The sequence below is a fragment of the Prionailurus viverrinus genome, chromosome F1 (assembly GCF_022837055.1).
Source record: "Prionailurus viverrinus isolate Anna chromosome F1, UM_Priviv_1.0, whole genome shotgun sequence".
NCBI lineage: Eukaryota > Metazoa > Chordata > Mammalia > Carnivora > Felidae > Prionailurus > Prionailurus viverrinus.
The window spans coordinates 25117669-25141068 of NC_062577.1; the positions used below are offsets into that span (position 1 = coordinate 25117669).

The 23400-nt window shown below is 36.6% G+C and overlaps 1 protein-coding gene across 4 annotated transcripts in view; it reads left to right on the forward strand.

The window, feature by feature from the left end:
* Positions 1–23400, forward strand: part of ACBD6 (acyl-CoA binding domain containing 6) — a 202739-nt gene that overhangs the window by 52308 nt on the left and 127031 nt on the right. For all 4 annotated transcript variants that reach the window (XM_047840187.1, XM_047840188.1, XM_047840189.1 and 1 more), the window contains exon 4: positions 18518–18600. In XM_047840187.1, the coding sequence (XP_047696143.1) occupies positions 18518–18600 (83 nt within the window). The remainder of the gene's footprint in view (positions 1–18517; positions 18601–23400) is intronic.

Here is a 23400-nt window from a genome sequence, read left to right on the forward strand (position 1 = left end):
TTAAATGTTTTCAGTGCCTAAGTTGGCATATCTGATGAGTTCATGAATATATATTTTAAAAGTAATGATCATAAAACAATAGATACTGTACTTCATGAGTGCTATCCATCCATAAGGTAAGTAACATTGATTTGTACTTGTGGATTTCCTGATGACATTAATTAATATTCTGTGTACTTAAAATATGAATTAATATAAGTTTGATTTAATTATTTGAAATCTGCTCATATCAAACATAATACTTCTGTTAATGGGATCATACCAACCAGATTTTGAGCTGTGAATCAAAAAGTGTGATTTGCTGTAGGTCAGTGACATGTTGCTCCATTTTATATCCATCTGGCTTGTTTGTGCATGTGACTGATGAAATGTAGGTCAGAGGCCTGCCTATAGTTGCTGCAAGGTAGTCTTGGGAAATGAGGTTAAGAGGATTGTGCTTTGGAAAGTTGAGATCCACAATATGGAAAGTTATTAACTAACATGTTGAAATAGTATTTTAAAGACTTTGGTAAGCCACAAATAACAGATGTTCACTAAACTTGTCTTGCCTTGGGGGGCCTGGGTGGGTCAGTCAGTAATCTCAGGGTTGTGACTTCCAGTCTCACATTGAGGGTAGAATTTACTTAAAAAAATAAATAAATAATCTGGTCTTGCCTGATCAATCTTTGTACCTCTCTTTCATGAAATCATCCATTCATCCTATTAAGATGGTTGGTTGAATGGCAAAAGCAATGGAAAAGAGAATGGAATGGAAATACACCTAGTTTAAACTTAAAAAGAAAGAAATACACCTAGTCTAGCACTACTAATTTATTTATTTGTATATTCCCATTCACTTATTCCATCAAAAATCATGTGTGATTATTGGAATTCTAGGAAGATGGCTATAGCCGTGGCTCTGGCATAACATCCAAATATTTTTGAATATTCCTAAATGTTTCCTTAATGGAATAACTAGGATAACTTAACCAGAAACTCTTAAGCAATATCTGTCAGATAAAATTGGGACAAAGCATCAAGATTGGTGTAGCATTGGGATCTCCATAGGATGAAGCAGTAGGGAGTCTGACTGACCTGAGAATGGCATGGTCCTAAAATTGCCAACAGGTAGTTTAGAGGATTTTGCACACTTCATGTCTGAGTACAAAGGATTTTTTAGAGCTGTCTGGGCTCTGGAGCTTCCAAAATTAACCAAATTCCTCTTCCATTACAAAACCTTATACTACAAGGAATCTGCTGGAAATTTGATCACAACCAAACAAGACATTGACAGTAAAGACAATAGGAAAAAAACAGATAAAAATGGGAGAGGGGATCAGGGCCAAGCAATCTTGAAAGTATCCCCAAAGTCAGATTTTTAAGTACTTTATGAAAACAACAGAAAAAGGAGGTGTAAACCCCAAGATCTATCCTGATCCACATTTCAGTCTTAAAAATTCAAGAACATTTATTTCATGTAAAGATGAGTAACAGAAAGGATTGTGATTGAATCCTACAAATCCTAAAAAGTTATTATAATTCACAATTGTATTTTTTTTCTTATAATCCACAAGCTGTATTATTGGTGAAAATAATAAAGGTATGCTAATATTTTTATGGGTCTTGGTAAGATTGCAGTATTGATTTCCAAAGAGTAATACCATCTTAGAGGCTTCTGGGAAGATGACAGCATAGGAGGATGCTGGGCTCACCGTGTCCTGCGGATCACTTAGATTCCACCCACACCTGCCTAAATAACCCAGAAAATCGCCAGAAGACTAGCCAAACGGATTCTCCGGAGCCAAGCGTAGGCAAGAGGTCCATGGAAGAGGGTAGGAAGGGCGGAGAGCACTACACGGACTGGCGGGAGGGGCAGCCCGCCGTCAAAGCAGAGCCCCCGAGTCTGGCTTGCAAAAATGGAGGGGCCAGACGGAGTGTGTTCTGACAGCCAGCTGGACTTAACATCTGGAAGGTTATAAGTTAACAGATCTGCTCGGAGAACGGGAGGGCTGGAGGACAATGGGAGGGAGAGTTGTTGAGCCCCGGACAACAGAGCATAGCTTAGCGGGGAACAAAGGCACTCACCAGCGCCATCTCCCTCGCCCATCCCCCAGCCAAAATCCCAAAGGGAACCAGTTCCTGCCAGGGAGCTTGCTTGCACTGCACAAACACCCAACGCTGTGCTTCTGCAGATCCATCCCTCGGCGGGTCTGACTCCCTCCTGGTGCCGCAGGGCCCCTCCCAAAGCAGAACTCTGAAGGAAAAGCGAACTGAGCCTGCCCCTCCTGCCCCTGTGTACCTTGCCGATCCACCCCAGCTAATACGCCAGATCCCCAGCACAACAAGCCTGGCATTGTGCAAGTAGCCCAGACAGGCCACGCCACCCCACAGTGAATCCCGCCCCTTAGAGAGGGGAAGAGAAGGTACACACCAGTGTGACTGCGGCCCCGCCCACCAGCGCAAACTATTCAAGACCGCACAGGGGAAGTGCCCTGCAGTTCCGCACCACCCCAGGGTCTATCCAAAATGACGAAACGGAAGAATTCCCCTCAAAAAAAACCTCCAGGAAATAACAACAGCTAACAAACTGATCAAAAACGATTTAAACAATATAACAGAAAATGAATTTAGAATAATAGTCATAAAATTAATCGCTGGGCTTGAAAACGGTATAAAGGATAGCAGAGAATCTATTGCTACAGAGATCAAGGGACTAAGGAACAGCCAGGAGGACCTAAAAAATGCTATAAATGAACTGCAAAATAAAATGGAGGCGACCATGGCTCAGATTGAAGAGGCAGAGGAGAGAATAGGTGAACTAGAAGATAAAATTATGGAAAAAGAAGAAGCTGAGAAAAAGATTAAAAAATCCAGGAGTATGAGGGGGAAATTAGAGAACTAAGTGATGCACTAAAGAGAAATAATCTACGCATAATTGGTATTCCAGAGGAGGAAGAGAGAGGGAAAGGTGCTGAAGGTGTACTTGAAGAAATCATAGCTGAGAACTTCCCTGATCTGGGGAAGGAAAAAGGCATTGAAATCCAAGAGGCACAGAGAACTCCCTTCAGACGTAACTTGAATCGATCTTCTGCATGACGTATCATAGTGAAACTAGCAAAATACAAGGATAAAGAGAAAATTCTGAAAGCAGCTAGGGATAAACGTGCTCTAACATATAAAGGGAGACCGATAAGACTAGTGACGGATCTCTAATGAAATTTGGCAGGCCAGAAAGGAATGGCAGGAAATCTTCAATGTGACGAACAAAAAAAATACGCACCTGAGAATCCTCTATCCAGCAAATCTGTCATTTAGAATAGAAGGAGAGATAAAGGTCTTCCCAAACAAACAAAAACTGAAGGAATTCGTCACCACTAAACCAGCCCTACAAGAGATCCTAAGGGGGATCCTGTGAGACAAAGTACCAGAGACATCACTACAAGCATGAAACCTACAGACATCACAATGACTCTAAACCCATATCTTGCTATAATAACACTGAATGTAAATGGATTAAATGTGCCAACCAAAAGACATAGGGTATCAAAATGGATAAAAAAACAAGACCCATCTATTTGCTGTCTACAAGAGACTCATTTTAGACCTGAGGACACTTTCAGATTGAAAGTGAGGGGATGGAGAACTATTTATCATGCCACTGAAAGTCAAAAGAAAGCTGGAGTAGCCATACTTACATGAGACAAACTAGACTTTAAATTAAAGGCTGTAACAAGAGATAAAGAAGGGCATTATATAATAATTACAGGGTCTATCCATCAAGAAGAACTAACAATTATGAATGTCTATGCACTGAATACAGGAGCCCCCAAATATATAAAACAATTACAAACATAAGCAACCTTATTGATAAGAATTTGGTAATTGCAGGGGACTTTAATATCCTACTTACAACAATGGATAGATCATCTAGACACAGGATCAATAAAGAAACAAGGGCCCTGAATGATACATTGGATCAGATGGACTTGACAGATACATTTAGAACTCTGCATCCCAAAGCAACAGAATATACTTTCTTTTCGAGTGCACATGGAACATTCTCCAAGATAGATCACATACTGGGTCACAAAACAACCCTTCATAAGTATACAAGAATTGAGATCATACCATGCATACTTTCGGACCACAATGCTATGAAGCTTGAAATCAACCACAAGAAAAAGTCTGGAAAACCTCCAAAAGCATAGGGGTTAAAGAACACCCTACTAAAGAATGAATGGGTCAACCAGGCAATTAGAGAAGAAATTTAAAAAATATATGGAAACAAACGAAAATGAAAATAAAACAATCCAAACGCTTTGGGATGCAGCTAAGGCAGTCCTGAGAAGAAAATACATTGCAATCCAGGTCTATCTCAAGAAACAAGAAAAATCCCAAATACAAAATCTAACAGCACACCTAAAGGAAGTAGAAGCAGAGTAGCAAAGACACCCCAAACCCAGCAGAAGAAGAGAAATAATAAAGATCAGAGCAGAAATAAACAATATAGAATCTAAAAAAACTGTAGAGCAGATCAACGAAACCAAGAGTTGGTTTTTTGAAAAAATAAACAAAATTGACAAACCTCTAGCCAGGCTTCTCAAAAAGAAAAGGGAGATGACCCAAATAGATAAAATCATGAATGAAAATGGAATTATTACAACCAATCCCTAAGAAATACAAGCAATTATCAGGGAATACTATGAAAAATTATATGCCAACAAACTGGACAAGCTGGAAGAAATGGACAAATTTCTAAACACCCACATACTTCCAAAACTCAGGAGGAAATAGAAAGCTTGAACAGACCCATAACCAGCGAAGAAATTGAATCAGTTATCAAAAATCTCCCAACAAATGAGTCCAGGACCAGATGGCTTCCCTGGGGAATTCTACCAGACATTTAAAATTTTTTTTTTTTTAACATTTATTTATTTTTGAGACAGAGAGAGACAGAGATGAACGGGGGAGGGTCAGAGAGAGGGAGACACAGAATCTGAAACAGGCTCCAGGCTCTGAGCTGTCAGCACAGAGCCCGACGCGGGACTCGAACTCACAGACCGCGAGATCGTGACCTGGCTGAAGTCGGACGCTTAACCGACTGCGCCACCCAGGCGCCCCTCTACCAGACATTTAAAGCAGAGATAATACCTATCCTTCTCAAGCTATTTCAAAAAATAGAAAGGGAAGGAAAACTTCCAGACTCATCCTATGAAGCCAGTATTACTTTGATTCCTAAACCAGACAGAGACCCAGTAAAAAAAGAGAACTACAGGCCAATATCTCTGATGAATATGGATGCAAAAATTCTCAATAAGATACTAGCAAATCGAATTCAACAGCTTATGAAAAGAATTATTCACCATGATCAAGTGGGATTCGTTCCTGGAATGCAAGGCTGGTTCAACATTCGCAAATCAAAGTGATACATCACATTAATAAAATAAAAGATAACCATATGATCCTGTCAATTGATGCAGAAAAAGCATTTGACAAAATTCAGCAACGTATCTTAATAAAAACCCTCGAGAAAGTCGGGATAGAAGGAACATACTTAAACATCATAAAAGCCATTTATGAAAAGCCCACAGCTAATGTTATCCTCAATGGGGAAAAACTGAGAGCTTTCCCCCTGAGATCAGGAACACAACAGGGATGTCCACTCTCACTGCTGTTGTTTAGCATAGTGTTGGAAGTTCTAGCATCAGCAATCAGACAACAAAAGGAAATCAAAGGCATCAAAATTGGCAAAGATGAAGTCAAGCTTTCGCTTTTTGCAGATGACATGATACTATACATGGAAAATCCGATAGACTCCACCAAAAGTCTGCTAGAACTGATACATGAATTTAGCAAAGTTGCAGGATACAAAATCAATGTACAGAAATCAGTTGCATTCTTATACACTAATAATGAAGCAACAGAAAGACAAATAAAGAAACTGATCCCATTCACAATTGCACCAAGAAGCATAAAATACCTAGGAATAAATCTAACCAAAGATGTACAAGATCTGTATGCTGAAAACTATAGAAAGCTTATGAAGGAAATTGAAGAAGATATAAATAAATGGAAAAACATTCCGTGCTCATGGGTTGGAAGAATAAATATTGTTAAAATGTCAGTACTACCCAAAGCTATCTACACATTCAATGCAATCCCAATCAAAATGGCACCAGTATTCTTCTCGAAGCTAGAATAAGCAATCCTAAAATTCATATGGAACCACAAAAGGCCCCGAATAGCCAAAGTAATTTTGAAGAAGACCAAAGCAGGAGGCATCACAATCCCAGACTTTAGCCTCTACTACAGAGCTGTAATCATCAAGACAGCATGCTATTGGCACAAAAACAGACACAAAGACCAATGGAATAGAATAGAAACCCCAGAACTAGACCCACAAAAGTATGGCCAACTAATCTTTGACAAAGCAGGAAAGAATATCCAATGGAAAAAAGATAGTCTCTTTAACAAATGGTGCTGGGAGAACTGGACAGCAACATGCAGAAGAATGAAACTAGACCACTTTCTTACACCATTCACAAAAATAAACTCAAAATCGATAAAGGACCTGAATGTGATACAGGAAACCATCAAAACCCTAGAGGAGAAAGCAGGAAAAGACCTCTCTGACCTCAGCCACAGCAGTTTCTTCCTTGACACATCCCCAAGGGCAAGGGAATTAAAAGCAAAAATGAACTACTGGGACCTTATGAAGATAAAAAGCTTCTGCACAGCAAAGGAAACAACCAACAAAACTACAAGGCAACCAACGGAATGGGAAAAGATATTTGCAAATGACATATCGGACCAAGGGCTAGTATCCAAAATCTATAAAGAGCTCACCAAACTCCACACCCGAAAAAAAAAAATAATCCAGTGAAGAAATGGGCAGAAAATATGAATAGACACTTCTCTAAAGAAGACATCCAGATGGCCAACAGCCACATGAAAAGATGCTCAACATCGCTCTTCATCAGGGAAATGCAAATCAAAACCACACTCAGATATCACCTCACGCCAGTCAGAGTGGCCAAAATGAACAAATCAGGAGGCTATATATGCTGGAGAGGATGTGGAGAAACGGGAACCCTCTTGGGAATGCAAACTGGTACAGCCACTCTGGAAAACAGTGTGGAGGTTCCTCAAAAAATTAAAAATAGACCTACCCTATGACCCAGCAGTAGCACTGCTAGGAATTTACCCAAGGGATACAGGAGTATTGATGCATAGGGGCACTTGTACCCCAATGTTTATAGCAGCACTCTCAACAATAGCCAAATTATGGAAAGAGCCTAAATGTCCATGTCTTTATGAATGGATAAAGAAATTGTGGTTTATATACACAATGGAGTACTAGGTGGCAATGAGAAAGAATGAAATCTGGCCCTTTGTAGCAACGTGGATGGAACTGGAGAGTGTGATGCTAAGTGAAATAAGTCATACAGAGAAAGACAGATACCATATGTTTTCACTCTTATGTGGATCCTGAGAAACTTAACAGAAACCCATGGGGGAGGGGAAGGAAAAAAAAAAAGAGGTTAGAGTGGGAGAAAGCCAAAGCATAAGAGACTCTTAAAAACTGAGAACAAACTGAGGGTTGATGGGGGGTGGGAGGGAGGGGAGGGTAGGTGATGGGCATTGAAGAGGGCATCTTTTGAGATGAGCACTGGGTGTTGTATGGAAACCAATTTGACAATAAATTTCATATATTAAAAAAAAAGAGTAATACCATCTTACAAGGTCATTAGGACTATTTGTGAGTACCTGTTTCACTACAGTTTTACCAAATTGGATAATTTTGTTATCCTAATGGAATTAGTTTAAAGTTTCTTGCTCATTGATTTAATTTGCAGTTTTAAGTATTTTAAACACTTATTTTTTTATTTAAATTCAAGTATAATTAACATACAGTGTCATTCATTTCAGGTGTACAATGTGGATTCAACAGTTCTTTAAAAAGTTTTTTTTAATGTTTATTTATTTTTGAGAGAGACAGAGACAGAGTGTGAGCTGGGGAGGGGCAGAGAGAGAGGGTGACACAGAATCCGAAGCAGGCTCCAGGCTCTGAGCTGTCAGCACAGAGCCCAACGCAGGGCTCAAACTCACAGATTGTGAGATCATAAACCAAGCTGAAGTTGGATTCTTAACCAAGGAGCCACCCAGGTGCCATGTCCGCAATTCTATACATTACTCAGTGCTCATCACAAGTGTACTCTTAGTTCCCTTTACTTATTTCACCCATCCCCTCCCCCCACCACCACCACCTACTTCCCCTCTGGCAACCACCAGTTCATTCTCTATATTTAAGAGTCTGGTTTTTTGTTTGTCTCTTCTTTATTTCTTATATTCCACATATGAGTGAAATTATATGGTATTTGTCTTTCTCTGACTTATTTCAGCAAAAACACTAATTCAAAAAGATCTATGTACCGCTGTGTTTATTGCAACATTATTTATAATAGCCAAGGTATGGAAGCAATCCTAGTGTCCATCCATAGGTGAATGGATAAAGAAGATCTAGCATGTATACGTATGTGTGTGTGCACACACACAATGGAATATTACTCAGCCATTAAAAAGAATGAAGTGTTGCCATTTACAACAACATGGATGGATCTAGAGGCTTTAAGTTGCCTTTTTAAAATAATGAGACATGTTAAATGTTTTCCCAGGTATTGGTAACATTATTGATATTTATGTGCATATATGTGAATAAAACCCTAAACCTCTGTGTAACTTCAGGTATTTAATTATTGCCTGCTTATAACCATGGTCTGTTTATCCATTGGCTCCTAATGTTTTTCTTACATATGAGGTTGTTCAGTTATATTGCTTATAATATTATAGAGATATAAGTCATTTGTTTAAAATATAGCTACTTCTGCTTATTTTTACCATATTCTTACAGAAATGGTATTTTAAGTATTTGAATGTTGATCTTTTATGATTTTCTTTGGTGCTTAAATCTAAGAAGATTTATATTTTCTGAATAGATACAAATATTCAGAATAATTTTCCAAAGAACATTTAAATATTAACCATTGTTTCTTTTCTAGAAACTCATAATGAGTTTAATTTTGCATGAGAGACATTTTAAGCTAGCATTAAGTAAAAATACTGCATAAAGATAAGTGTGTTACATATTATACAGTGGAAGCTGGGCATGTGTACAATTGATCATCTTTATACCTTTGTTTTACAGTAGCCTAGAACCAAGACAGTTGACAATAGCCAGGAAATTTAGAAGACAAAATTAATCTATTTATTCTTAAATTTCATTATAGAGTGGTAAAAGAGCAACTTATTGTTTTTCGTTTTGTTGTACAGTGATAAAATTTATTTGGTGAATTATAAGGGTTCTATAAGAGTTCTATTAACCATATTAATTATCTGGAGAAATTATCATATATTTTGGTGATACAGGTTAAAGTATTTGGTTAAAGTATTTGGTTAAAAACGTGTTTTTCAGTTTTTTAATATATTTTTTTAAATTTATTTTTTGATAGAGAGCAAGAGAAAAATATGAGTGGGGGAGGGGCAGCGAGAGAGGGACAGGGAGAGGGAAAGAATCCCAGGCAGGCTCCACATTATCAGTGTCGAGCTGGATGTGGGTGGGACTCAAACTCCCGAACCGTGAGATCATGACCTGAACTGAAATCAGACATTTAATTGACTGAGCCATCCAGGCACTTCATCAGTTTTTTTTATATTTTAAAAATCTACATTTTTGAGCTAGTGTATATAGTATATACACAAAAAATAATGGACACTGCTGAAATTTGGAGGTTTGGATAAAATACTTGCACATATTTCTCCTTTTTTTCTTTGATCTAAAAATTATTTTCCAATTGTAATTTAAGCATTTCTAGATAATCGACATTGGTATTATTAAATATCCATTGTTGTTAAGGTTTTAGGAGTTGAATTTTTTAAAATATACTGTTTGTAATTTTAAGAGAAACTAAGGTTAAAAACGCATAGATTTGGGGCACCTGGGTGGCCCAGTCGGTTAAGCGTCTGACTTCAGCTCAGGTCATGATATTGCAGTTCATGAGTTCAAGCCCCACATCGGGCTCTGTGCTGACAGCCCAGAGCCTGGAGCTGCTTCAGATTCTGTGTGTGTCTCTCTCTCTGCCCCTCCCTGTTCATGCTCTCCCTCTCTCTCAAAAATAAATAATAAAACATTTAAATTTTTTTAAAAAAACACATAGATTTATGCAATTTATCTTTCTTGTGAAATTTTAGAAGTATTACTGTTACAAATTATAGCAGCCAACAATATTCTCATGGTAATTTTTTTTAACACTCATGACAGACAATAGCTGAGATGAGGTTAATATTATAACTTTTTATAAAGTTGTTATTTACGTTGAGAGACAGCAGGAGTCAGGGAGGGGCAGAGAGGTTGAGAGAGAATCTCAAGCAGGCTCTGTGCTGCTAGTGCAGGGCCCAGTGTGGAGGACACTGGGCGATCATGACGTGAAGCAAAACCAAGAGTTAGATGTTCAACTGACTGAGCCACCCAGCCACCCCACTATTCTTACTTTTACATTTGGAAATGAATAAATACTCATGTTTCAGGGGAAAAAAAACTACAATGAATATTGGTAAGGGATTATTAGAAAAATATTCTTTTTTAAGGACTTAGAACTATAGTATTGGTCATGTAATTGATTAAGTTCATAATTTATAATAAATCAACTCCAAAAGAGTTGATATATGTTTAATTTTAAAAGTTTCCTTTCAAATTATGTGTTTAATTTTTAAAACCAAAGTTAAGAAAGTGAACAGAATTTTAATTCAGAATATTATCAGTATATAATAATGGCTTCTAAAAGTAGCCTGGAGAGGTAACATAGTTAAATGAAAGAGCAGAAGCTTTGGATATCAGAAGATCTTGTTTGAATCTTGATTTTGCCACTTACTATGTGGCACTGAGTACTTTATTTCTCCTATTTTCAGCTTTCTAATCTGTAAAGTGGAGGTACATTTCATCAAATATAAAGCAGACAGTTATTAAGTTCCTGACATTTAAAAAATTCTGTGTCTTAAAATTGGTATATTTGTGGGCTTTTTTCTTAGCATTCTAGAAAATAATGGTACTCTTTATAATTGATGTCTTAGATTAAGTGAATACAACAAAAATGCCAACTTTCTAGAATTGTTTTGAAGTTGGAATTGGATAATATATATAAAGTGCAAAGCACATGGAAGACACTCCTTATCTTAATGATAAGAGTTATTATGTTACGTTTTTAATTTGTTTATTTGATTTTGGGATTGGTGGTTTTATCAGGAGATTCAGAAGTTTAAGGGTATTAGAGGAAGACTCATGGTTCAATAATATAAGTCCCCACATCAGAATGTCTTGTTATCTGTATTACTGAGACACTTTTGCTTTGAAGAGATGGCTGTATTTTGACTAGTGATCATTATTATATTAGCTAACACTTATATAGTGTCCTCTTTGTGCTGGACACTGTTCTGTTTTACATACATATTTTATACCTTAAAACACCCATATGAGATGGGTACTAATATTCCTATTTTTGCAAATGAGGAAACTTGGACAGAGAGGTTAATTTATCCAAATTTCTACAACTAGACCTACAAACAAGTAAGGCAAACAAACCAGTAAAAGAAAAGCCAAACAAGGTAGCACATGGAAGCAAGAAACCCCCTCCTTGCATATATTAGCCTGATAATCTTTGGAATAGTTATTTTTCAGTTGGAAAAGAATGCTTCACAAGGTTTTAAATCTGGACTCTGCAACTAAGGTGGAATCTGAATCAAGTGATAAAGATTCAGCCAACAACTTATCCTTTCCCCTTTGAGTGAAGGAGCATCTCAGTGTCTCAAATAATATAGTCTGAGGCAATATAAGAATTGGCAAATTTTATCCTATTGGCTGCCAAATTGGAGTCTCTTTCTTTAACTGCTGATGTAACATAAAAATAACTTAATGGATTTTGAGTAGAGAGAAATGGAATAAACTTCTTAAGCCTCTATGAGAAACATCTCATTGGAGTGGAAATAGAAGGATAAGGTAGCCAAAGTTTACCCCTTCTTGTAGATGAAATAGATGGAGAGCAAAACTAATGCATCTTTGGCAGCTTTATTCTGAATTCAATCTGATAATGGCAGACTTTTTTTTAAATATTATTTCTGCTTAAAATACAGCCTTTTCCCTCCTCCACCAAAAAAGTTGACACCAGCATTCTAACATGCACAACGCTTCAGAAAGAGAAATTAATCCCAGGAAGAAGAAGTGTATACTATAATCAGATGAGTCATTTTTTTCCTAAAGATTTTAATTAAAACTAAACTATGCTTTATATACAAAGACATTTATCATATCTTCGCTTATGTGTGAAAAAGTGAAAATAACCTAAAAATTGTCAGATAATGGTTAAGTAAATTATGCATGGAATATTATGTTAGATTTGAAATTAATGTGTGTGGGACTTCTGGGCATTGTGGAGTAATGGTGACAAGATTTACCCTTTTGTCTTAAACTGGAAGAAAACCAGGCACAGTAGATGAAAAATAGTGATTTTCAGACATTGTACTAAAACTAGTATAAAACTAGGAAAGAAGAGAAACAAACAAAATGAGCCCTACAGTTGCCTCAGCTTATGGCCAGGAAACAATTTCCAAGCTGTAGTCCAGGGAGGAGGGTCCCAAAAGAATCTGACTCTCTTACTAATTTGAGCTGGAAAATGCAGGGCTGAATACTGGAGAGGATGTTCTTGCATAGAAAGAGAGTTTTAAAGATGTACAGAGGGGTCCCTTTGGCTGAATACTAATCTGTGTGTGAGAGAGGAAACTAACAAGCTGAGGAAAGAAATACAAGAAAGCAGTAAGCCAAAATAATTCCTGGAGCTGACACATTTCATTTCGTACTAGTCAGAGTGGAAAGAAAATTTAGTATATGGGACATAATGTTTTAGAGGCCTCAGAAGGATTTCTGTTTAGTAGTGAAGCTAAATTAAGCTCTGGATTAAAGGCTGCTCTGCCCCTGCCTTAACAGAACTTAAAAGTGAGCCTTGAAAGGATCAAATTGATTCCACATAATTGAATTCATACCAAAACAAAGTCTAACATAATTAAAAGAACACAACACCATCAAGCAAATGATTAAAATTCACAATGTCTGTTTTACAAAAAAAGTAAAAGTCTTTCAGGCATGCAAAGATAGCAGGAAAATATGACTCCTAACCTGGAGGAAAACCTGTCAATAAAAGCAGATGCAGAAAAGATAGAGATGAGAAAATTATAAATATATTTTATGAACTCAAGAAAGTTGAGGAAGACATACAAACATAATGGGGAAGAGAAATAGAAGATACAAAGAGACCCAAATGGAATTTCTAGAGATGACAAAATAATTTCTAAAATGAAAAATATACTGCATAAGATTAACAGCAAATTAGACATTGCATAAGAAAAGATCAGTACTTGAAGATGTAGCAAGTGAACCTAATAAAAATGAAGCACACAACATAGAAAGACTGACTAAAAAATGAACAGAGCCCCAGTGAACTATGGGAAAATATCAAGCAGTGTAGCATGTATATAGTCCCAGAAGGAAGTGAAAAAGCAAGAGAGAGGAAAAGATAGGAGAAAAAAAAAAACCCAAAACATTAATGATAGCTGAAATGTTAAAACATTTGATGAAAATTTATAAACCAGAGTTTTCAGCCTTTGCACCATTGACATTTAGGGCTGAATAAGTTTTTGTTGTAGAGGGCTGCTCTGTACATTGTAAGATGTATAGCAACATCTTTGGACTCTACTGTCTAGATGCTTATCCGACTGAGCCACCCAGGCACCCCATAAACTATGGACTTTAATTAATTACATGTACTACATTAATGTAAGATGTTAATAACAGTGGAAAATTTGGGAGAGGGGAGAATATGGGAACTTTCTGTACTTTCCACTCGATTTTCTGTAAACCTGAAACTCTAAAAAATAAAGGCTATTAAATAAAAAAAAACTGTGCTCATCCCTTTCCAAAATACCATATAATTCTTAATTATTAGTATGTGTTTTCACAGCAAATAATTGCCAAGCAGATCACAGGTGTTTTTCTAAATTGCCTATTCACATTAAGAGGTTCAGTGAATGACACCAACAGAAACTATGATTGTCTTGTGAATAACCTTGTGTTCTTGCTTCTGTCTTGCCCCCTAAAATATACTAATCTGCCTTCAGCAAAGAACACGAATACATAAATTCTGTAACATTCTAAGCATACCCTCACACTAAGGCCTGTGCACTGGCTGTTTCCTGTACCTGGAACAATATTCCCTAGATATTTGCAAGGCTCACCTCTCTACCTCTTTTATGTCTTTATTCATATGACCTTGTCAGTGAGGCCCTCCTGACCTTATTTAAAATTACAGTTCTCTTCCCCACATTAATTTTTTTCCATAGCACTGATCATTTTTAATATTAGAAAACTTATTTCTCTCACTCTCTCACACATTACATGATTTCAGTGTGTTAGTATTGTATCCTGCAATTTCGCTAGATTTGTTTATTCTTTCAGTTTCTTGTGGTCTATATGTGTGTATGTGGGAGGGATCTTTAGGATTTTCTGCATATAAGATCATGTCATCTGTGAATGGAAATAATTTTATTTCTTCTTTTCCAATTTGAATGACCTCTTTTATTTTCCTTGCCTAATTGCTCTGGCTAGGATTTCCAATACCGTGTTGAAAAGAAGTGTTAAGAGTGGGCATCCTTCCTTTGTTCCTGATCTTTGAGGAAAAACTTTAAGTTTTTCACTATTGAGTGTGCAGTTAGCTGTTGCTTTTCATATTTGGCCTTTAGTATGTTGAAATAATTTCCTTCTATTTTGGGTTTATTGAGTGTTTTTTTTTTATGAAAGGGTGTTGAATTTTGTCAAATACTTTTTTCTGTACCAATTGAGATGATCATGTAGCTTTCCTTCGTTTTGTTTTGTGATGTTTTTCATGTGTTGAACCATACTGTCCTTACGTTCACAGGAATAAGTCCCACTTGGTCATGATATGTAATCCTTTTAATGTATTCAGTTTGCTAGTATTTAGTTGAGGGTTTTTTCATCAGTATTCCTCAGATATTGTTCTGTAGTTTTCTTCTAGTTTCTTTGTCTGGCTTTGGCATTAGGGTAACGCTGGCCTCATGAAATGAGGTTAGGTATGTTGCCTCTTCTTCAGGTTTTTGGAAGAGTTTGAGAAGGATTAGGTTTTAATTCTTTAAATGTTTGGTAAAATTCTTTAGTGAAATGTTCTGGTCCTGGGCTTTTCTTTTTTGGGAGATTTTAAATTTCTGAACCAATCTCCTTAATGGTTATAGGTTTCTTCAGATTTTTTATACATAATTTTATCATGGTAGGTTCTATATATCTAGAATTTATGTATTTCTTCTACATTATCCAACATGTTGGCATATCATTGTTTATAGTAGTCTCTTAAAATTCTCTTTCATTTCTGTGGTATTAGTGGTAAAGTCTCCTTTTTAGTTTCTGATTTTAGTTGTTTACTCTTTTTTCTTAGTTAATCTAGAGCAGCTCATTTCTTTCTATCACAGAATAATATTGTATTGTATAGATATACCACAGTTAGGTTCTCTGTTCATCTGTTGAAGGACATCTTAGTTGTTTCTAGGTTTTGCCAGTTATTAAAAAAAACTGCTTTAAACATTGATGTTTTGTGGATATTAATTTTCAATTTGCAGGGGCGAGGGGGGTCAGTACCTAGAAGCAGAATTACTGGATCATATAGTAAGATTATATTCAGTTTTAGAAGAACTGCTAAAACCCTCTTCCAAAGTGGCTGTTCCATTTGCATTTCCTCCAGCAATGAATGAGAGTTCCTGGTGGCTTTACATTTTTACCAGCATTTGGTGTTATCAGTCTTTTGGAATTTAGCCATTCTAAGAGGTATGTAATAATGTCTCATTATTGTTTTAATTTGCACTTCCCTAATGACATATGATGTTGGACATCTGTTCATTTGCTTACCTGCCATCTGTGTATCTGTGTATCTTTTTTGGTAAGGTGTCTGTTCAGATCTCTTGCCCGTTTTAAAAATTGGAATACTTATATTGAATAAAAGTGATGAGGGGGTGTCATCCTTGTCTTGTTCTTGATCTTAGAGGGAAAGCTTTGAGCTTTTAACCATTGAGTATGATGTTAGCTGTGGGTTTGTCATATATGCCCTCTATTATGCTGAGGTATGTTCCCTCTGTACCCACCTTGTTAGGAGTTTTTCTCATGAATGCTGTTGAATTCTGTCAGATGCTTTTTCTGCATCTATTGAGATGATCATATGATTTTTATCCTTCATTTTGTTAATGTGGTACACGTAGATTTTCCCCTCTGGTATGTTCTTGGAGTCTGTTCTTTGTCAGGAAACTGCGTGACGCACCCTTTCCTTGTTTTCAGTCTTGTCACTCATTTAGCAAGCATCTCTTGGACACCATCTGTGTTTCAACTTTATTGTACTAATGGAGTATGTATTTAGAACATAATTGCGTTGAATAAAATAGGTTCTCCCTATGGTATGTGCTTTTTTAGTATAAAGAAAACATTCTCTATTCTGGAAATTCTTTGCAGCATTTATTCTCTAAGAATGGTCTTCAGAGAAGAGAGGGATCTGGCATTTACTTGGTGCTTCTTACTTGCCAGCATCAACTAGTATACCTTGTCATTAAATTGTGACAGGAATTATTTATGATATTATAGCTTTGTTTCTGTCATAAATTGGTAACTGCATCGATTCATCTCAAAAATTTCCACCCTTTCTCAAAACTGGTTTTCCCAGTGATCTCAGGAACTAATAGAATATGCTGTCTCCAAGACCTTTTTCCTTTACCCAGTGGTTCACAAACCAAAAGTAACCACAAAAAGTGACAACAATAAAACAAAACCTCTTCTTTAAAGAACAGGGGGAGGGGTGGGGAACCAGGTATATGGGGATTACCTATATTTTTCTGAAGTGAAACTAGTTTATTAAATTAAACAATAACAGTATTAGTTTCTTTTTTTTTTTTATTATTTTAAAGTTTATTCTTGAGAGAGAGAGAGTGAACACATGATCAGGGGAGGAGCAGAGAGAGAGAGAGAGAGAATCCCAAGCAGACTCTGCATTGTCAGTGCAGAATCCAACATGGGGCTTGAACCCACAAACTGTGAGATCATGACCTGAGCTGAAATCCACAGTTGGATGCTTAACTAACTGAACCACCCAGGCACCCCTGTTTTTTTTTTTTTTTTTTTTTTTATTTTAGAGAGCAAGAGAGAGAGCGTGAGTCAGGAAGAGGGGCAGAGAGAGAGAGAATCCCAAGCAGGCTCCATGCTCAGTGCAGAGCCTGATGCAGTTCTCAACCCCGTGACCCTGGGACCCTGACTTCAGCCAAAATCAAGAGTTGGACGCTCAACTGACTGAGCCACCCTGGCTTTCTAAAAGTATTAGTTTTGATTCTAAGACATTTATGTTTAGAATTTTGATTTTGGCAGGGTGTCCTGGCCTAAAAACTGTCATTATTGCAGGAGATGTGGGCTTTTGCAGAGATTGCAGTTTGAACCTTTTAGACAATAACATCCGAGTTTACTGCTTCCATATTATATGTTTTAGAAGAGTCTTATTTCTAAATTAATCTTAATTTTGTGCTTTTTGAAAATATTGAGGGGGCGCCTGGGTGGCGCAGTCGGTTGGGCGTCCGACTTCAGCTAGGTCACGATCTCGCGGTCCGTGAGTTCGAGCCCCGCGTCAGGCTCTGGGCTGATGGCTCAGAGCCTGGAGCCTGTTTCCGATTCTGTGTCTCCCTCTCTCTCTGCCCCTCCCCCGTTCATGCTCTGTCTCTCTCTGTCCCAAAAATAAATAAACGTTTGAAAAAAAAATTAAAAAAAAAAAAAAAAGAAAATATTGAGGGTCAGGGCCTATTGAATACTTAATTTTGGAAAGTGTTTCCATAACAATTTGCTTCTTTTTTTCATTTATCTTAGGTCATAATTTCCTTTCCTTTCTCCTCCACCTTCTCTCCTTTCTTTTTGCCACCAAAAAAATATTTTTTCTTTGTGTTTGAGTTTGAAGTTTTAGTATGGTTTAGTTTTTTTCTTATTTGGAAATTGTAATTTTGTTAATAATCTAGGTATGATTTTCCTGATCACATTCATATCTGGTATTTATAGGTCATATTTCATTTTCATTTTTCTACATTGAGCATGAATATTCTCCACAGTGAACATAGCATCTTCTAATCAGCTAAGGGAATGGTGGGCTTCAGGTGGCTCCAGAGCTCAGTAGTGGAATGACCTTGGTTTGCTAGTGGGTACTCATTCCATTACTCTGATGACTTGAGAATCGTTTTGCCTTTTGGATACCATCTTGAAATTGTTACTGGGGCCTCAGAGAAATTGTGGACCTCAAATCTTTAGTATTCCTTAGCAAAGTATTATTTTGGAACTATTTTAAATACACACTGCCTTAATCCATGTATCTTTTTCCACCTTCCTTCCTCCCTACCCCCTGTCCCCATACAGTTACCTGAGAAGAAAGGAAAAGAAGCAAATACCGGTTTTGGTGGCCCCGTTGTTAGTTCTCTGTATCATGAAGAAATCATCAGGTAATTTTTCTTCTGGTATTGGGTAATAGGGATACATACATACGTATATATGTGTATTTATGTGTGTGCATATGTATATGTGTGTTTGTGTGTATTTTTTTTAATCCTGAAAGCTTCGATTTGTGAAGAACTTTTTCTTAATGTGAAATGAAACTGATTTTGGTGGTATCTCTAGGAGGATAATAAATAGCAGGAAAGAATTTTTTAGGTGTTTTATCTTTGAGATCAATAAGTGTCTGAATCATTGCCAGATGGTAACCTTTTCCACCATGTAAGTAGTTGGTAGGGCAAGGTTTTGTGTCTCACACAGTCTAAAGCTGTGGATTTTTGTTGTTGATGTTGTTTTCTTCAAAATATCGTCATTTCTTTGTGTGTGTGTATGTGTGCATGTGTATTTGTGTTCATGTTTATTTACAATACTGATAAAAATGCCATTATCCTTTCTTTTCTTTTTTCTTAGTTTGGCTGTAATCTGAACTCAAGTATGTAAAGGGAGGTAGTGATTCAGTCTCATAAAGCTTGTACAATTTCTAAAAAATATTTATGTTCTTTTTTAGAAAACAAAGGTTTTTAATTTTTTGTTGTCGTTGTTAAATTACCATTTCTTTTAAAGATTAGAAATCTTCTTGAGTATAAAACGGTACACCAAGGAGAATATTGTGGAGAGTCCTCAGAAAGTTAAACAGAGAATTACTATATGATCCAACAATTCTACTTTTGATTTTATATCTAAAAGAATTGAAAACAGGATCTCAGAAGACCCATGTTTACACACCCACGTTGACAGCAGCACTATTCATAGCAGCCAAGAGGTGGGAGCTACCCAGATGTCCATGGGCAGTTGAATGGATAAACAAAATGTGGTCTATACATATAATAGAATATTATTCAGCCTCAAAAAGGCAGGAAATTCTGACACATACTGTAGAACATGGATGAAGCTTGAGGACATTATGCTAAGTGAAATAAGCCATTCACAAAAAGATAAATACAATATGGTTCCTCTATATGGAAGTATCAAGAGTAGTCAGATTCGTAGAAACAAAAAGTAGAATGGTGGTTGTCAGGAGCTGGAGGCAGTAGGAAATGGGGAGTTGTTATTTAATGGGTAAGGAGCTTCAGTTTTCCAAGATGAAAAAGTTCTGGGGACCAGTTGCACAACAGTGTGAATAATACTTAACACTACTGAACTGTATACTTAGAAATGGTTAAGAAGGTAAATTTTATGTTATGTAGGGTTTTTTAACTACGGTTAAAGAAATTCTTCGTGATCATCTCATTATTTAACTAGGATCTTAAATTTTATGTATAAAATGTCTTGATTAATCTTTTTCTTTCAGTACCATGTGAAAATCAGGAAAGGGATTTTGTCCTGCTTTAAAGTCATGTGGCACATTCTACTAAGATTTTTACCTTACAAACAAATTTAAATAAGAATCTCTAATGCTGTTACACTTTTTGAGTTACCTCAACTTTATTTTTCTTACTTATTCACATGAAATGAATGAGCAGTAATTTTTTTAAATTTTTTAAAAATGTTTTATTTATTTTTGAGACAGAGAGAGACAGAGCGTGAGCAGGGGAGGGGCAGAGAGAGAGACACACACAGAATCCGAAGCAGGCTCAGGATCTGAGCTGTCAGCACAGATCCTGAAGCGGGGCTCAAACTCACAAACCGCGAGATCATGACCCGAGCCGAAGTCGGACGCTTAACTGACTGAGCCACCCAGGTGCCCCGAATGAGCAGTAATTTTTAAGTGGAAAATTGGGTTCACCTAAATTTATTGAAGGGAAATATCTATCTTTATTGAATAAAGAGTAAATTGTACCAAATATGTATGCTGCACTCTTGCAGAAGAGTTCTGACATTATCTCCCACATGAAGATGTAATGATAGGACTCCGGGGAAGCATTCTAGGAGGAAAGTTATTGCTTCCACTATGAATCAAAAACTTTAAAAGCTCATAGTTTCCCATTCCTGACCAGTCATTTGGTACTAAAGGTCCTATCTTGAATCTGTTTGCAGAGTAAGCATATCATTGTTATAGATTAAATGTTTATTTGGGGTGGGATAGGGGAAGGCTGATGAGAATTGGAGGGGAAAAAGATACTTTTTAAGGCTGATTTGGAATACATTTGCCACTCTGATCCCTTTTTGGGACCCTGAGAACTCTGAGGAGCTCATACAGTTTTGAGGAAGCATAGTTTAAAAACTTTTTCAGAGTTAACCCCCCCCCTTCCCCTCAGCCCTTATATAGTGGTTTACTTAATTTGTATATTCTGTCTTTAGAGTCTTCTAAAATTGGCATCTTAGAACTTTAACCCTACCAATCAAAATTTATTAAGTGTTTAAATCAAATCAGTAAAACCTTTAGACTCATTTTTTTCTATATATTAAGAGGAGAGGTTAGTCATTCCTTCTGTTTTCCTGTAAGTCCTTTATTCACACTTGTTATAGCATTTATCACATTATAACACATTAAATAGAAGTTTTAAAAAGCCTATATCCTGGAGTGCCTGGATGGCTCAGTTGATGAAGTGTCAGACTTCGGCTCAGGTCATGATCTTGTGGCTCATGAATTCAGGCCCCACATCAGGCTCTGTGCTGGTGGCTCAGAGCCTGGAGCCTGCTTCAGATTCTGTGTCTCCCTCTCTCTCTCTCTGCCCCTCCCCTGCTCACGCTCTGTATCTCTCTCTCAACAATAAATAAACATCAAAAAAAATAATAATAAAACCTTGTATCCTTTCTGCTGAATTTTTAGTTTTTGGAGGCCAAGGATCATATTTTATCCATTTCTGTGTTTTGAGTGTCTGAGGAAGTTCCCAAAACTTAGTAGGTTATCTAGTAAAAGTACCCAGAACTCAGGACGTATCCATGGCTCTTCCTTCAGGGAGCTGATAATTCAGTGATTGTTGCTCACATAGAGTTAACCTAGTGTTCATATCATAAAGCAAAGAGTGCTGGTTTGGTTTTCTTGTGATAATACCCATACTCACTTATTTTCCTAGGCAGTTTTTAAAAATGTGTAAGCTATTTCCTTCCCTAGTTAGATTAAATTAAGATTATGTCTTGACTTTTTTTAAAAAAATCATTATACTTAACTTTCTAACAATATCAGTTGTCTATAAACAATAGGGATCTTTATTTTGTGTGGCAATTTCCTTAAGGGCTCCCAAAGCCTAGTACTTTTCCAAAAAACATTCTGAGTACAGTTTCTTTTGGAATGTCCAGTGACATGGCTGATTACAGTTAAACATTACTCCACTGGAAGTGAAAGTAAATATCTGGATAATTGGGGTATTTCTAAGACAGAATTAAACTATCCTGGAAGAGTTAACCTACTTGCTTATCCTCCACCCAGTTCCTAAAGAAGTCACTCTTAGATTTAAATCAAATATTTAGGATTTTGACCATGAGAAACAATAACAAAATAACACAGCTTATTTTCATAAAGTACAGATTTGAATTCATCTCCTCACACATTTATTATGAATCTGTCAGATAAACATTGTGGATATTTGTGCTTCCCATCTTCACTTTTGAATAGTATGTTCTTAGTATTTTTGGCATCTATAGTATGTTTAATAAATGTTACTCCTTAATCCGGTGAAATATGAACCTCTGCTAGGGACAAAACTGATTAGTCTTGGCCTTATTTTTTTAAGTCATCTAAATTTTCATTCTCTTGGTGTGTATTTTGGAACATATGATTAAGATATGAAACAGTAGGAAACATGAATGTGAACCACTGAAAGCTTTTTAACTGTTTCAGATGTTAATTTTGTCACTACTAACAGTGGAATCACAACACTTAGTCATTTTCTTGTAATCAACAAGTCATTTTACAATTGAACAGAATTCTACTATAACAAACTAGATCATGATAAAAATCATTCTAAACTGAAATGTTGATTATTTCAGTAACGGAGTAGAGGTGGTCCCTGTTGTTTCTGAAGTATAAAAATGCAGTTGCAGCAATGAAAACAGGCTGTTTGTTGGAGTTTGTGTAATCAAATTTTGCTTGTGCTTAGGTGACATATCTGGTATTTTATTTTTCCAAGAGGAAGTTGTGCTTTAACTAATTGCTAATTGCAGTTTCTTGGCAGAATCACACTCAACTGAAGTGAAAGTGACAGGTTTTAGAGTTTTAGAAATGTCAAATGGCAAACTTAGGTGAAAGGAAAAGTTTTCTTCTGTAGAACCATTTTTTTTAAAGCCACTAAAAAAGTATTTTGAAGGTCTGTTTTAGATACTTTAGTATATAAACCTCTAATTTTTTTCCCCGTTTTTAAAGATCAGGAAAATCAGTATCTAATAAACTCATGTAATAAGGCTTGGGCTCCATTTTTGTGGCAGTTTTCCTGACTAATGTGCATTGTAGGTGATAAGTTAAAGGCCCATTTTCATTTTATTGTAAATGTTCTTGAGCCAAGGGCCACTGGGGCCAATTCTGAGCTTGCTCCTTGCCTGTTGTGGTTCTGACCCTTATTTCCACTCTGTCACAGAAAGTGACAATATCATGTCATAGATACAGATCTCTGTGTTAATATTCTAGAGCCCCGACACCAATTTTTCATTATGAAGCTGGTTAATTGTTCTGTAGTATAATGGAGGAGATACAGTGTGAGGCTAATTAAATACCAAAAATTATGAAGCCAGACTGCCAGCATTCAAATGTTGATTCCCTCAGTAGTTCTGTGACCTTGGACAAGTTACTTTATCTACAAAATAGGGGTAACTGTATTACCTTTCTCATATGACACTTATGTGAATTATTTGAATATGTATACATAGGCATC